The sequence below is a fragment of the Ciconia boyciana genome, chromosome 15, assembly GCF_034638445.1.
Source record: "Ciconia boyciana chromosome 15, ASM3463844v1, whole genome shotgun sequence".
Taxonomy (NCBI): Eukaryota; Metazoa; Chordata; class Aves; order Ciconiiformes; family Ciconiidae; genus Ciconia; species Ciconia boyciana.
The window spans coordinates 10,624,562-10,641,313 of NC_132948.1; the positions used below are offsets into that span (position 1 = coordinate 10,624,562).

At 52.8% G+C, this 16,752-nt stretch overlaps 1 protein-coding gene across 12 annotated transcripts in view; it reads right to left on the reverse strand.

Annotated features, from left to right (window-relative positions):
• The window catches only part of NCOR2 (nuclear receptor corepressor 2), a 257,644-nt gene that overhangs the window by 95,119 nt on the left and 145,773 nt on the right, over positions 1-16,752 (reverse strand). For all 12 annotated transcript variants that reach the window (XM_072880181.1, XM_072880177.1, XM_072880178.1 and 9 more), the window contains one exon: positions 11,930-11,982. In XM_072880181.1, the coding sequence (XP_072736282.1) occupies positions 11,930-11,982 (53 nt within the window). The remainder of the gene's footprint in view (positions 1-11,929; positions 11,983-16,752) is intronic.

Here is a 16,752-nt window from a genome sequence, read left to right on the forward strand (position 1 = left end):
TCGAGCCGCCCTGGTCCCCAGGGCCAGCAGCGAGGGAGCTGTCAGCACACACACGCTCCCAAGGGGTTATTCACCCCCGGGCTCCGAGGTGCTGATAAGGAGGCAGGATCGCGGCAGGGCTTGCAGCACATATCTCCTAACCTCTTGCTTTCCTGGAGCCGTGCCTAACAAAGCTGCAAACAAACCAGCCAGGGAAGTTCAGCCACTTGCAGAATTGGGGCCTCAAGAGAGAAACTAGCCACTGCAACCACAACCAACCCGGCGTCTGCCCAGACATCCCCCTGGTTTCTTCTTCTTTCTACTTTCTAAAGACAGCGTGAAATAATTGCTCAACGAGAAGCAGCGCCAAGGCAGTAAGGAGCTGGAAAGGCTGCATGAGCTCCCAGAGTCTGCGTGAACCCAAGAGCTGAGCTCCTGCAGTTGGTCCTGTTACTAACATTCACAGCAATAAAATCTCTAGGTAGAAGGTAGAGACCAGGGGCAAAGGGGTTTCCTTAAGTCTTTTATCCCGATTAAAGGCAGAGCTGCAGTGTGTAATTACTGATCAGGAGCTTAACAGTCTCATGTAGGCACGTTCTGCAGGATTTAGCAGAATGAAAAGACACCCTTGCTGCTTCCTCATTCCCCTCCCTGCCTGGCTAGTGGGGAGGGGAGAAGACACCCTCCTCCCCTGTAAATCCCTAAACCTAACCAGCAGCAGAAGAGACTGTTTGGGAAGGGGCAAAGGGTCCAGCTCACTTAGAGAGAGGACTGGGGGCAGTCCCGCCTATATTTGGGGATGGAGAACATCGCAGAAAGTATCAACATTTTTCACTTTTAAAACTCTCTTCTTGCTACACCGCTAAACCACACACTGGCACGTACAGGGAACGACAGCGATCCCGCAGCAAGCGCTGCCCCGGGGACCCCAGGTCCCTCCAGCCCAACGCCAAGGCTGCAGCTCCGCTCCGGCAGCATGCCAGGGCATCCCGGACCGCCTGCACGTGGGGACCCGGAGCAGGGCCTGGGGCCACCGCCATAATACTGGCACCCAATAATTAGCAGGTTTATTTAGGGCAGCAATTTCTTGGGTGTGAGGCCTTCAATCACCATTACCTCCAAGACCAAGTATGGCTGCTAGAGGAAAGGCAGCAGGATTTGGGACAAGGATGATTTCTTCTCCAGCACAGAACAGCCACACTCAGCTTTGTGGCCTCTTTTTAGTTTACCAAGGAGGAAACACGTCGGGCTTGATTCTCGGTCCTAATAGTACTATTTGGATTTTGTAACTTCTCTTTTCCCCTCTTAATTAGTTACCAGAGGTATGGGATACACGCAGAGTCCCTGACCGCTGCCTGAGCTGCACTACATCTTCATCCCCTTTGACTTTGCCTTGAACACTTTGGTGCAAAAACAGACCTTGATTTCCAAGGCAGTGCTAGCAAGCGGCACTCATAAGTCCTCCTACGAACCGAAAACACCAGCTACCGGCTGGGAACAGACTCCAGTATCCCCAGCTCGACCCACACAGCCCCAAATCCCCATGCACTCCCAATTCCAGGCAGCACCAGCATCGGCAGAAGGCACAGCCAAGCAACGGGGCTGAAGGCTCCTGCAGAGCAGACACTTGGATCCACAAAGGTTTTCCGAGCGAGGGCTTGAATATCAAGCCACATCCTTTGATTCTGTTTCAGAAATCAAAGCGGCATTGATAATTGCGGGGGGGGGGGGATATCTAATAAATCCATGCACAGGGCACTTTCTGTCTTTGCTCTTTTTTGACGGCATGTTTACAAAAGACCCGCTGTTGTTCTGGGCTGCACTGCAAAGACCAGAGGCCACCTCATTAGATACATTAATAAACATCGCTGCCAAGGGCTCCTCCCTGCTGGATCACACAACGCCACTGTCTTTTGTTTCTGTTTGTAGTGCATCCACCAAGGAGCCTCAAAGAGGGCTGCAGGCGACTGGCTGAGCTAAACCTCACCGCTCACCTCTGTGCAAACAGCATTCACGTGCCTTTAAAAATTAGGGAAACCGAGGCATCGAGCGGCAGTGACGTCTGCCCGCTTGTGCGGGGAGGGAGGCATGACAAACGAGGAGCGGGGCTGTGCTGTGCCAAATGCGCCAGAGCATCCATCTCCGGACCCGCAGGCGAGGTCGGTCCAGCAGCACCCAGCACCCGTTTGCCAGCGCTGCACGCTGCGTGCTCCTCTGCCCGCCCGCGGGCTCTCCTCCCGACCGAGCCCCGGCTCCTCGCATGCTCCCGCATCCCTTCGCATCGCACACGGCGAGCTTTTGTCACCGGCTCCAGCGCCGTGCGGTGCCGCAGCGGGCAGCAAATCCTCCTGCAGAGACCCCGTCGGACAGACTTCCTTCCAAGGCTTCAGCTCTGTGAGAACAAGCTCCGACAGAAGACTGTGCCCAAACGACGCATTCCTGTTGTTTGTTTGTTTATTCCAATTCTGATGGGAAGTCTAACACTGGGAAAGCACTGGGGTGCTGGTAATGATGATCACGTGTGCGACAGCCCCCAGCTAGGGGTCACGGATTGTCCCCTGGGGCCGGCACAGCCAAATCAACCCCTGCCCTCCCCACGCCAGCCTGGGCGACATCCAGGAGCAATGCGGGGCTTTGGCACGCTGCTGATGGATCTGCCGCACGAGTTATCAGGAGACAGGAGAGTAAATGAAGAAAATTAGCAGCTCTCACACAGCTGATGCGTTGCCTTGAGTTTTGCATCATGGCTGACCTTGAAAGTGCTCATACAGGCAAAGACTTAATGGCTCCGCAGCTGTGAAAATCAGGAATGCCTTGAAAGCCAGTGTATGTTTACCACCGCCAAGGCTGAAGTAATCAAAGAGTGAAAGGATTAAAAACAACAACAAAACCCCCTCATGCTCTAAATGTGTTTGCCACTTTATCTTTTTTTTTTTTTTTTCCTGGCATAAGGTCAACCTTTCAAAGGTTAATACAATCTCAGTAAATATAAATAGGCTTCACAGTTTATCTTGCTACATGTACTGCTGTTACTTAGAAACCATTTGCAGAGAGGTTAATTCGGGCCACGCGTCTCCGAAGCACACGCTGTGCTCCCTGGGCAAATCAAGGAGCCAAGCGCAACTGCTGCGGCACAGGCGGGGAAGGTGAGGGCTGTCTGCCGGGAGTCTTGCACAGAAATAACCAGCGTGGAGCAGCAATGGGAAAGGTCGCTCCTGCAACGCGCCAGCCCTCCTTCACCGTCCTCCTCAGCAGCCTGAATCCTTGCAGCTCCTCGCCTGCCGTTTGCTGGGGCACAAGAAAAGCGTCACGGATGGAGACCTGAGCTGCACGGCCTCCACGGGGTGAAGAAATCGGGCGGTTCACAGGCAGAAGGAATGGAGGCTCCTTAGATAAAGCAACAGTGACTCTTGTGGACAGTTTTAAGTATTGCTGGGCTGGCACATCACGCACCACGCCGGGTCGGGAGGACGTGCGAGTTCCCTGCCCTGTCCTCGGCGCTGCCCCACGCAGCTGCTAAGGCAGGGCAGGGGCTGGCTGGGATGGGCCCAGCGAGACACGGAGCCTGCCCAGCTTCTGGCGAGCCGGTGTTCGGGGGCTGCCAGATGGCACATCCCCATCCTTGTGGTCAACAATTCATCTGATCGCCGCCGGAGCCCATCCGCATTTCTGCCCTCCTCGCGGCCATGGGCTCCACAGCTCCCTGGTGTACCTATGGGGAAAGACCTTCTCTCTGGTGGGCGCTCAACTTCACGTGGCATCCCCCAGCACGGGCTGCAATGACACCGTCAATATGCATTTCCCACTCGCCTACTTCAGTGCAGCCCCAGTCTAACGCTTCCCTCTGAAGGCAGCTCTTCTCCGAGGTGAGGACACCACATCCAGGTACCTTCTCCATGCCAAAAGCTATTCCAGCCCTTTGGTGACCAGAGGAGCTTTTCCTGCACCTTCTCTGCTCCTCTGTAGGGAGGGGGGGGACCAGCCAGCGCGGGTCACGCAACCACCACAGCTTTCTCCAGAGAGACACTGACCTTGTGAGCTCCTGCAGCCCCCAGGCACGGAGTCACCTCCAGACAGTCCCCAGAACGGGGGCTCTCGGCCATGCTCGGGGACATGCAGCCTCGCACCAGGAGCCCAGAGCTTCTGCTCCTCTCAACTCCTCTGCAAACACCTCGAGGATTTCCGTCCTTGTTGCCGCTGAACTAACCCTGTGATGATCTCCTCCCATCATCCCTGCGGGGCGAAGGTAAGCTGAGCCTGCCACTGAGGCTGAGGGTGATTTGGGGTTTTTCCCCATTTGTTTGTAGCCTGGGGTGGCAGAGGCTCTCAGGAGCAGCAGGTCCCCCGCTTTAGGGACCAGGTATCAACTGGATGAGTGCGGCAAGAGCCCCAGTACCAGGCACCAGCCTGAAATGGGGCACGACCCGGGGGGGGGGAGCCTGGGGCAGCCCCACCAGTGCACAGCACTTCCCTACAAGCACCAGCAGGCAGGAGGAGGAAACAGAGATCAAACAAGGTAAACCAAACTCAGAACTTGATGTTTGATTGTCACCTGCCACCAGCACAGGAAGCAGGATTCAAATACTATGTATAATTTTGGATGTGATTCTGCAAGAGCTTTTCATCCTTGCTGTCGTGGTTTAGCCCCAGCCGGGAACTAAGCACCACGCAGCCGCTTGCTCACTCAGGGACAGGGATCGGGTGGTTTCTGTCTCATTTACAAGTTCTTCCTCTTCCTCTCCCTGTGATGGCCCTGCTCTTTCATCTTCCCTTTCTAAACGAGCTGACTTTCGCTTCCAGGATTTCTACACTTGCAAAACTCATCCTCATCCCACAGCCCCGCTGACCTAACTGGTGAGCCCCACACCTGAGCGTGGTTCTCAGAGCCAACCTCCAAACCACCAAGTACCCGAGTGAAATACATCTCCCACTCCGAGCAAAGCAAAGGGAGCCCTGGGGGAGCAGCCGCTTCCACCTTAACTGGCTTGGCGCAAGGTGGTTGCTGGTTTTTGGCTTTCACAATGGAGCCAGTCAAGGAGAAAACCCATAACTCTGACTTTTGAGTTACTTGGCTCAGGTCCACGTGAATGACTTGGCTACGACCCTTCCGGCGGCTGCGATCTTAAAAGGATGTGCGCGCACGCATGCGCGTCGATGCTGGTGCGTACACACGTGTGGACACTGCCAAAGCCCCGGGACAAGACTCCCAAGGATGCAAAGAGCCGATGCACTGCAGCACACCTGGCCGAGCCTGCCCGCAGAGACCTTCAGCCGGTGCAAGACGAGATGAAAGGAAGTTTGCTATTTGATCAAAACTAATTAGGGGTATTTAATTACACAGGAACGTCTTTTATCAAACAGCCAGTGCAAACAAAGTAGGGATCAAGCCTGCAAAGAGCGATGGGGAGGAGGCAGCGAGTCGCTGGCAAAGCCATTGTACAGCGAGATTGATCACGCAGGCGAGGGTTGGGAACGGAGGAGCCTCCTGGCAACTCCAGCCAAACAACGCGCTGCCAGCGAGACTGGAGATCTGCAAACCACGGGACCCGAGGAGCTCAGCAAGAACGCTCCAAGGTGAAACCAGCCAAGAGGCAACAGAGAGCGTACAGAAACGGTTGTTTCCCCCCAGGTACGCCCGCTCCTACGCATCGCTGATGCCAGGATCCCAAGCCGCAGCTCAGGGCAGCCACCGGTTCCCTGCCCCTCTAGCTGCAAGACGCCCTGCAGAGAGGGCAGGGAGCAGGGCATCCTGTTCACAGGTCATCGCACCCATTCATCTCCTTGCTCCGAATCGCCGGGGCACACGGCTCCAGCTGGTAACACGCTGTAACCTATTAACCCCAAGGCAGGGCACGTTCCTGGAAAGCCGGCTGTTCTGAGCAGTTTCCTTGCAATATTCAGAAACGCTTTCTGGGGAAGAAAAGCAAAGCAGATCTTCAGTTAATTTACCCCAGATCTGTGGAGCACTGGGCTGGACTAAACCCCCAGCAGCATTAGCGCCTCTGAGAACGGCGTGGCAGAGGTTCGTAACTCTGGATGCACAGTCAGGCAGGCTATGTTTGTGCCCAGAAACAACACTCAAGAAAAAAGCCATCCGGAGATCTCCAAGCTTCTCAAATCATGTCTTCTGCAGGTCCAAAATGCATTCAGCTTTGGAGGTCCAAAGTCATCGCTATAATTCATGAAAAAGTTTGCACTGTTCATTCACCTGACGGTTCACACACTGAGGCCAGTGAGACGCTCCCAGCACAGCCGGTCCAGGTCCCTGCAGTGCCACCTCCTTGTGAAGATGTTCCCACTGAGACGCTCAAGTGACTCCCTTGGGCAGCAGTTACCTCCACAACCACAGCTCTTAACATCAGATGGGAAATTCGTGCCCATGCCCTTTAGCACCTACGAGCTTAGGACCAAAATGAGACAAGTGCAAGCACAGAAGCATTTCTGGCTATCGGTCGGGCACCTGCCCTACGCCTTTGCCTTCCCTTGAAGCCCAAGCTGACATTGCAAGCCCAAGTGTTGCAAGACAGTCCATCCAAAACCAGCACTTGGCTTTTCACTGGCAAGAGAAAGAAGCAGAAGGTTGCAGTGTCTCTCCATCATTTAGTAATTCATCACAAGGTAATACTTCTGCCCTAGTGCATGCCAATAGAGAATAAGAGATGAGAAACCTTGAATGGGATGAGTGGGGAGCTGCTAGGTGAATTTCTAATGAGGAAAATGTCTACGAGCACTAATAAAAAGACCTGAAAGAGAATGCATTAGTAATGACAGGGTTTGGAAGAGCATTTGTGTTACTTGTCAGGTTTCGACTATGAATGTAGAGGCAATCCAGTGCTACTAAAACCCCTAAACAGCCAGTAATGAAAAGATGACTTAAATTTTCCAAAGTGACAAGTGATTTGCAGAGCCGTAGTTGTTAGATTTTCAGAAGAAAGCTGTTCTGCTCTTTCGGGAGAAGGGGGGGGGGGGAGGGCTGGCATTTCAAAAAGAAAAAGATATTCAGAAGCCCCTAAACCTCTCCGAAAATCCTGACTTCAGATTTTGATTCTGCAGAGGCAAAGTTTCCCCCCCCCCAAGAAAAGCTATCAGCTGCAGACAGCAACCCAGATGTGCAAACATTAACAGTACACAGAGCTTTGCTGCCACCGGATCCAGACACACAAGAAAACCAGAATCACACCAAGCCCTTGATCTGTTTTAACGGTACACTCAGACGCTGGTTCTCCGACATCTCTCCAAGCATCTCAAGGGGATGCAGCCTGGTTTCACCCTGACATTTCTGAATTTCAGCATAAAAGCAAGGAGAAGCTCTTGAAGGGAAGGTTTAAAGCAAACCCTGTGAACAGCACCTTGCACGTACTTACCCTGGGCTTTTTTCAGTTTTCGTTTTGTGTGCTTTTTCAAGGCTCAGAGCCTCACATTTTGCTTTCAAACACAAATCCCACGGACTATGATTTCAAGATGACTGCTTTGGGAAAGGGGGGAGGAGGGTCCTACCGGGCTGTTTTTCATAGCTGACCGAGCAGGAATCTCCTGCCGTAGAGATGAAGGCCCCCTTGGAGAATATCTCTCCAGGTAGACAGCAGGTAATTGATCCTGCTCATGTGAACAACATCTTGTCATTTTTCAAACACGTTGAGGAAAGAAGGTTAATATCTTTGGTGCCGGGAGTCTGGAAAATACGCAAAATCACTCCCACGGCAGGGTAGGAAGAGCAGCTCTCGTCCTTGTACATCCAGCTGGCAAAACACCAAGATAAGAGACCTGGACCAGATGCACTGGTGCTTTAACTGGTGCACAAGTAAGCGTCCTCTGCATTTGTTACTGTATTTCAGCAAAATCTAAAAAAAAAAAAGGGTCTTTGCAACCTCCTCAACTGATGCAGAATCATTCAAGTGGCCTCCAGTTGTGTTCAGGGCTGCAATGCATCTTGGAGGAACCTGTCAGTCCATTGCAAAGCCAAAAAATTCACACCTTCAAAAACAGCAAGGGCCAAGCTAGCTATGGGGCCAGAGCTCACCCCACCCCTATGAAAACGATGGCACTGAACGCCGTCTTGCTCTCTTCTTTCTCGATGAGAGTGGCAGAGCCCTTCCCTCCAACAAAGCAGGTATTTCAAACAGAAAGGACACAGTCCCATCAAAGGTAGGTCAAGTCTTTGGCACAAACCACTCAACAGTGCCTTAGATCACGCGGCAGATGTAGCATACAAAATTAACCATGTTTGCTCGAAGCCTGCACTTGCAGGTGAACCAAAGGGACCCAAGCAGACGGGTAACAGAGCACAGCGAGGCAGCTAAATAGGACTTAAAAGCTTTTGAAGCTGCAAACACTGGAATGAACTGGGGCATGAAATTAATTTTAACTGTACTGAATAGGAGACAGGCCATAAAACTCCATGAAAATAAGAGACCGGTAACATTTTAGTAAGAGTAGAAATTCTCCCCGTAATTCCCCAGTCAGCTCTATTAGCATAAAGTGACTCATCCCAGCTGAAAAGCAAAGCAAATAAGCAGGAAGAATTAAACTAGTGTTGCAAGGCGGAGAGTATCGCTGTAGAGAAATCGAGGAATCCTGGCTTTGTGATATTCAAATGCCTTCCCACTGACACTTCCGAACATTCAACTGAGAAAAAAAATCCACCCTAGGAAATGTTTAAAAAAAAGAAGAAAGGTATTTGTGAACAGTAACAGCCCGGCCATCCTCCTGTGCCCAGGTATGAGGCTCCAAACCAGCTTCCTGTGGGAGCACTTTCTATTTAGCACAACAGAGCCAGCACGCAATGAAGTTCTGTGGACAGAATCACAACCTAGATGATTTTCCAGCAACCTGCCAAAAGGTTTTTTCATCATGGCTAAATCTGCGTAGGGTGAAGTTGTTCAGAAGAACCTGCGTCCAGTTACACCTTGGCAAAATATAACCTGTGGTGTCCTGGCGGTTGTCCTTCTGGTGCTCTAATGCATCTGGCTGATGTCTCCCAGCACCCTGAGGATTTACTCCATCTCCTACAGAAACAGCCACCTTCAGGCTACGGAGCAGAAGCTGCTCTTCCAGAACAGAAAGGCACAAACATATTAAGAGCAAGGAAAGAACAAAAAATATCTTCAAATGCAGCCCACAGAGAAGTTGTAGGTAGGATTTGAACATCCAAGCATGATTTGGTCATAACGAAGAAGTTTAATACCTTTTCTTCTTGGTCAAAGAACCCTGAATCATTTGCTTAGAAGAATCACTGAAATCTCGATTTTGTATCTGCCTCCCAAGCACCCAAATGTGCTTTAATGTGCAACAGGGACACAAGAGATGGGAGAACAGGCACAGTGATTTCTCTGCACATCCATCAACAAGTAGCAAATTGCAATTCAGACCCCAGGACCTCCGAGACAGGCCCAGGGTCAAAAGCAGCAAACATCTGGAGCCCAGATCGCTCGAGGGCCTTTCGCTGACCTAGATCTGTGAATGCGCTCGGCTGGCATCAATAACCAGCTGAAGGCAGCTAATTGCGAGGTTCCTGGAAGGAGGAGACGGAGGCTTTTCATTAAAATGTGTGGTTTCCTTCCCATATTTTTGCAGCATTAATCACAGTGAACATTAACCCCAAGCCTGCCTGCTCCAACCTCTCCTTGGCCTATCCTCGCCACCGCTACAGCCGCACGAGAGGGTTGGGATAACTCTACGGATGCCTACAAAGGAAGGGATGGAGAGGAGCGCCTGCTCTGACGGCACGGGAAAGCTGGTTTGATGGGGCTTCACGTCTCATTACCGGTTTCACTCCTGACCTGCGCAGTCAGTTCCCTCTTGTTTGCACCCGTCTTTCAGGCAGCAACCAAGGACAGGAAATCGTTTAAATCACAGGAAAATGTGATCACAAACCCACAAATATTGGCAGGGGAATGGAGAGTGGGTGAAGTATCTGGATCCACTTTTAACTCATTCTTTCAAGGACAAAACTAGCAAGCAGCTTGAAATTGCCACCTTCAGCGCCCAGCTTGTGATGGCCGTGGAGCCCTTCAAGAGAAGAGGGGGGTCGGGGGACCTCGAGAGATGCTGACTGCCACATGCCATCAGTGCCAGGGGTGAGCTACAACCAGCAACGCGGAGAGCACGTCCTTGGGCCAGCACTTGATGCTGTACAAAGTGGTTTATCAGCCATCAACCCCCTGAACTGACAGCAAAGCAGACTTCCAAAAGCTGGGGCCTGAGCACAGACCCTCTGCCAGGCATCATCACCTCTCCCAAGAGTAAAATCACCACCTACTTCATTAGTCCTACGTTGAATCAGTGAACTGGAGGGGGTGGCTCTGGTTTTGTTTGCTCTTTTTACATCTTTGGAGCTAGAAAAGCACACCTGAGCGGTGTGGGCTGTGGGAAGCCAGTGCAGAGGGCACACGTCTGCATGCCCCATGCCCCTCAGCGCTGCCTTCGCAGGCAGCGTGCCCACCGAAGACAACGGCCAGAGGGCTGAAATGACGGGAGACCCCGGGCCAAAGCACACGAGTGTCAAAATCCTGGGGGATCCTTGCCCAAGACTTGTGGCAATATCTGCCAAGCTCGAACAACCAGGGGTAAATGCATCACCAACACAAAGCACAAAGGAAACGTCTGGAAGCAAAAAGCTGTTGGGATTTCTCAGCTGCAGGAAAAGCAATCGTTTCCCGCTGACTTCTCCATCCGCTTCCCCTCCCCACAGAAGCCTTCTCCATCCTCTCCACCCACCACAGGAGATGGTGCTCCCCTACCTCAGAGGTGCATGGCACAGCAGCACCTTGGGTTTATTCCCAGCACCCCACCAACACCAAGTACCCAAACACGACCCTCGCATTTAGGGTGCCAGTGTCCAGTGCTGGCAGCGAGGCTGCTCAGGGACCTGCCGAGCCCTGTGGGAACCGAAGGGCTCGGGGTGACTCTGGGGTTTGGATGTTTTACAGCGAGTGCATTGCCTGGATGGCACAGGAAGCCTTGGGTGGAGCAGGAACCGAGCGGGGCCGGGCAGCAAGCAGTGGGGTCATGTCACCAAACCTGCCTCCTCCCCACAGCCCGTGGGGACAGACAGCACCTAAACACCGCCAGTGCCTACCACACTCCCCTGCAGTGGAGCAGAACAGCAGAGGTACGTTAACTCTTTCCCTATAATCCCCCTGGCATCAATTAACATACCGCCGAAAAGCAAAAGATTATTAACTTTTGCTAATAGATTATTAAAGATGATTATCACCAGCTGACCGAGCCCGTACCAAAATAGACACACTGCAGGCAGCTCAGAGCAATCATCGGTTCATTCAAGGCAGATAAAAGTTTCAGATCTGGTTTGACTGTTTAAATTTCCAACAATAATCACAATTATTGCTATGCCCATTATCTGTTATATTTCTTCTGTGTTCAGGAAGCCACTGTGGTTATTAAATGCAGGTTGATTATTAAATCGTGTATTGAGGTGGTAAGTCAAATTAGATGATTGCTAAGTCTTGGTAAGTATCTCTGAAATAACCAGTTGTTATTAGACATTTGAGAGGTGCTTCATGAAAATCTAATTGTAATTGCAACTTTTCATTTTACCTCATCTTTCCCGCATGCAAACACACACACACACGCCCTGGCAGCTGATTTCATACTCCAGTATGCGTGAAACACAGAAGAAAGCACCCAAGGTGAGTGCTCGCTGGGAAAATGCCAAGAGACCAGCCAGGACCCACATCCACACCCCCCGAGAAAATCAAACAGCACCTTCAGCATCCGTCTGAAGCTACGGCTCCCAACTGCTGGGCTCCTGGAGCTGCTCGTAGAGCTGGTTTGTGCTTCAGGCATCCGGAGCAGCGAAACACCAGCTCTAAAAGGATGCTCGCGATTCCTCGGCAGCTTTAACCGGGTCTGGGAGAGAGCTAGCATCCCTCCCGCTCCAGCCTAATGCCCAACCTGACATTTAAAATAGCCTTTATTGCCACGTACTTACATTTTAATGTTTTCATGGTATTGCCTGGTGTCTGAAGGCTGGTTGTATAATGGCTGAAATAAATAAGAAAAACGAAGGCATAAATGGTACGGTCTGACATTTAGAAACTTCAACCCATGAGAAGCGCTGCCGCTGTGGTGCAGGTTCCCGTCTCCCCGAGCGGTGCCAGCCCAGGTGCTTGTCCCCGCGCCCCCCAGCCCGCCCGTCACCCCCAGCCCTGCTCCCCGGCCGTACTGGAGGGTGCTGGCTCCCGGCAGCACCGCTCGAGTCACGGTGCATCCCGGCTCAGCCCGTGGGAGGGCAGGCAGCGCTCGAGCGAGCTGGCTCAGAACAAGCAATTTGCGACGTAATCCATATAAACACGGCACGGCGGAGTACGTGGTTGTTATTCACTGATTGAAAAACGCAGTGCGCTTTGGAACATATGACACGGGGGAGGCAAGGGGAAAGGGGGGCTTGGGGAGCGGGAAGAGACAGTCTGTGTGCTGCAAATTGTTATGTCTACGCGGCAAAAGCCTGCCTGAGCTCTCCCAGGGAGCCAAGTGCAGGCAACTGCAGGCAGGGCAAGTGTTTGCCCCTGTGGTTTCCAGCAACGCCGGGGTGAGTTGGTCCCCGGGGCGTGTCGGCACGGTCCCCCAGCACCCATGCGCAGAGCGATGCTCTTGTCCCTCCCTCAGGAGGGGCACTGGGCTCTCACAGGACAAGTGTTTTGTCCAGGTTGCCCTTTGGAGAGCCCAGCGACCGTGGCTGTCTCCAGCACCAGATGCGAGCACCCATCGTGGAGCTGCTCTGACCCCCGCACCCTCAGTGGAGACGTGCCGGGGCCCTTCACGGGGAGTCAGGAGAGCTGGATCCATCCCTGGCCACCTTCAGGGGGTCACTGCCCTCGCTGCCTCTCCCTTCCCATCCGCAGGGTGATGTACCCTCGGGGAACCTGCCGCAACACAGCGTCCCACCTCTGGCAGGGAGAGGTGCCACAGAGACTGCGCTCGATCCCACCCACTGTGATTAACAGCTCAGGCCGTGCTCCAGGAGCTGCCACCAGCTCTGTCTGCGTAAGCAGGCTCACAGGGTGCCCCGGATTAAGCCCTTCAATGCTTTTCTAGTCATTGACTAAGCTGGTGTGAACACGTCCAAGACTCTGCTAATCAAACCCTTGCCGTGGCCCAACCGTCATCCGCAACTGGGCGCCTAATGAGCGCAGCTCCTGTCCAACCACAGAAACATCACCCAAGTTTTCAAGCACTTCATCCACAAACATCCACTGAATCGGCTGTGAGTGATCTAAAATCTGTGGCCAAACGCAGGCAGGGGGACACGTGATGGCCGGGTGCTGGTTGAAGGCAGCATCCTGGCCATGGCTACACACAAACCAGCCCACCTTCCTACTGTGGCCATACGGCTGAGGCTACAACTCTGCATCCACTCAATTTCATCTCAGATTAATCATAGGAAAAAAGCTAAACATCTGCTGAACATCTGCTCAAACAGGTAAGCAGCCCTGGAGAGGACAGGACCTGCAAACACAGGTGGGTCCCTTTCTCCTCCAGTTTGAACAAGGTGTTATTCTCACCTCCTCCAGGGTATCGCCCCATCACCATCACAGGTGCTTGGCACAGAAGCTTGTTTTTCCACACACCCAGCCTGTCTCTACTGCCCTGTAAAAAAGAGATACTGCCTCACCTCTCCCCTGCCACACACTGGGACAGCCACATCAATCTGCACAGAAAGGAGATCAGATGTAGCTCTCCCTACTCTCTGCAGCCCATCACTGCTGCATCTTGGCACCAGCAGGTCATCAGCTTCTTTTTCTGGCTGCCCTTGGACATGTCCCTCTTGGCTGGGGAAGCACAAGTAACCCCCACGCGGAAGAGGCATGCAGAGGAGCCCAGGCAGACAGACGAGGCGAGATGAACTGCTGCCTCCCAGGAGGGCTGCAGGGCTGCCGGCAGCGTTCGGGCATCGGTTACGCTGCAAGGGGACGGCGGGCTGCAAGTCTGCCGGGGGACACTCGCGAGGAGACGACTGGCCACCCCGAGCTGGCAGTGCCAGGGCAGACGAGAGGGGACAAGCAGGTCCCCCAGAAGGAGACACGTTCTCAGTGGTGTCCCTTCCCCAGGGCTATTTCTATCATGAATCCTCTCAGACCTGCTGGTCCAGCTCCAGGCTCAGAGCTGGCTGTGCACTTCACGCTTGGAAAGCTCAGAGGAACACAGACATCCGTCTCATCACGTAGCTCGAGAGAGGCAAGTCTGCACCACAGAGAGAAGAAATCAAGCTGTGGCTCTGGAGCATCACGTCCACAGTCACCCTGGGAAGGCTCGACTGGGCTGCCTTGACCAGCGACTGCCTCTTAAAAGAGGACTCCGGGAACTGGAAATATTGATAAATAAAAGCACCTCTCTTCCCTCTGTGCTCATAAAAATCAAAGCGAGGAAGCTGGCGTATGGTGAGTGACAGAGACCTTCCTCCTGGGAGAAGGCAGTGGAGTATCCGTTTTGGTCTGCGCCTGGGTTGGAAGATGCTCAAGTGCATGTGGACATCTCGGATGCCCTGATGCCACTCAGCTCACCAAAGGCTGCCGATCCTTTTCCACTACTACTTATCTATGATATAAACAGCCACTCAAATTCTTAGTTAGCAAACCTAAGTGTTAACAGACAAGCACTGGAACACATCACTTGAAAAGAAATGCCCAAACATTCAGAAATAAGAAACTCTGGGACCCAAACCCAACATCCACATGACACCAGCATCTCAAAGAGATTTTTGTCTGCACAACAGCCTTGGCACTGCACCTCAGCCCACGCAGTGGAGCAAGCCCAGGAGACAAGTTCTACCTACCCCAGAGAGAACATATCCTCATGGACTAAATAGTTAAAGAAACTTTATTCTCAACAGGGCAGGGACTGAGAAACAGCATCTTCCCTCAGAGCCATCTGCAACCTGCACAGAATCACAACTTTCTCAATGAGTAAGCAGAAGTAAAGCTGCCAGGTCAGATGGGTAAGGTGACATGTTCAAAACATCCATACTGTTTCTCCAGGGTAAGGGACATGCAATGCATTTCTCTGGGGAATGACATTTAAGAAAAACATAATTGCAATGCAAAGCTATTACTGGAAAAAACCTTGAATTTACTGCAAGCTCTTTAAAAATAAAACAGAATGAAAGGTCTCAATTGCTTTCTGGCCACTGCAGCGTTCAGACTACACATCTCAGTGACATTTCTCCCTGGGGAAACACGGGGTCATTTTTAAAATGGTCCCGCTACACTGCAGGGGTGAAATGAGCTGAGTGCTGCTTTACTGAGTCACAACCTCCTCCTAACCTAGAGGGCAGCGCCAGCTTCCCGGGACCTGAACTGGATTCCTGCTTCCCAACGATCTCTGGGCAGGGGCAATTTCCACTGTGGGGACAGGAACCGAGCCCAGCCAAGCAAAGGGCAGCAGCCGTGACTACGCAGCACGCTGGTGTGTTCTGCATCGGCTGGGGCTGACGTGGGGGCCAGGGAAGAGGTGCAGGGCCACCCAAAACCCCAGCAGACCGGCACCAGCAAGGAGTAATGGGCAAAGGGATTCGGGGACAATTCTGCATGTTTAAAACCCCAGGAGCACAAAAAAGAGGATCCTCCGAAGAGGATTAGACATGAACGACACCTCTAAGATAAAAAGTGCAGGGCCAGACCTTGGAAGGTCAAAGCAGTGAGAAGCCAGGAACCAGCAACAAACACTTGCTGCTTCCTTGAGTTCTGCAACCCGAGGACACCAGTTTCAGTGAAGAGCCTGTAAGCCTGAAAGCTCAGAGGGAGCTGTTTAAGAGACTGAAGCCAGGAATTAAGAGTTTCCTACCAGAGCTGGGCCATCTCCCAGCAACTTCCAACTTGATGGGAAACCCATGACACAGACCCAAAACGTCTGGGTAAATCCCTATTTATGCTATACTGGATCACTCTCAAAACCCCTCCTTCCAGCTAACGCTACAGGCAGCCTCAACAAGTCCATCGATGTGCTCAGGCAATAAGATTTCTTTTTTTGCTCAAACACAAGCCCCTCGGAGCACCCTGCCGCCAGCAGGACAGAAGGCAGAGCCCCACCACGGCCCCGCCGCCTGTTAACACCAGCACAAGCCGGGGACGCAGCCTCCGGCTCCGTCCTGCCAGCAGCACCCAAGACCTCAAACAACCTCACACTGCTCGCAGCCACCGTTCGCCAACGCTGCGGTAACCTCCGGTCTCTCTCAGCTGTGACTAACCGATTTCCACCATGACCTCTCGCCTTGCACCATCAGCCCCTGGCAAGCTGCCCCACGACCGAGCCGATGCGCATCCGTCACCATCGCTCTTGCAAATGCAATAACCAGAGCTCTCTGAACAACCAAAAGCAAGACGCCAGCAGCCTGAGCGGAGCCGATAGCAATCCAAGACCCTGCATTTGGGTGACAGTCAGCACCGCTCCTCGCAGAGGTTTTGCACAGGATTAGCACCAGGCTGCTCCAGCCTCCCCGCAAGAGACCTCTGGGTTGCAGCAGCTCCAGGGCCGGTGCACGTTGCGTGCAACACGGTGGAGCAGACATGCACGTCGGGCAGAGCATGCAAAGCTGCTCTCCTTCCTAGAGCTGCTTCCTTTCCAACTCAGAAGAAGATCTGACTATTCATCTCGTCTCTCAGAGGCCGTTGGCAGGTCCCGGCTGCTGTTTTGCCCGACACAGCATGGGGGCTGGGCCATAGGAAGCGTCTCTCTCTGGGCAGACAGATGAGACAGTCTGCAAGACGCGCGCAGAGCCCAACCGGGGTTTTGCAGGGTTTTCTCAGCAGAGGTTTC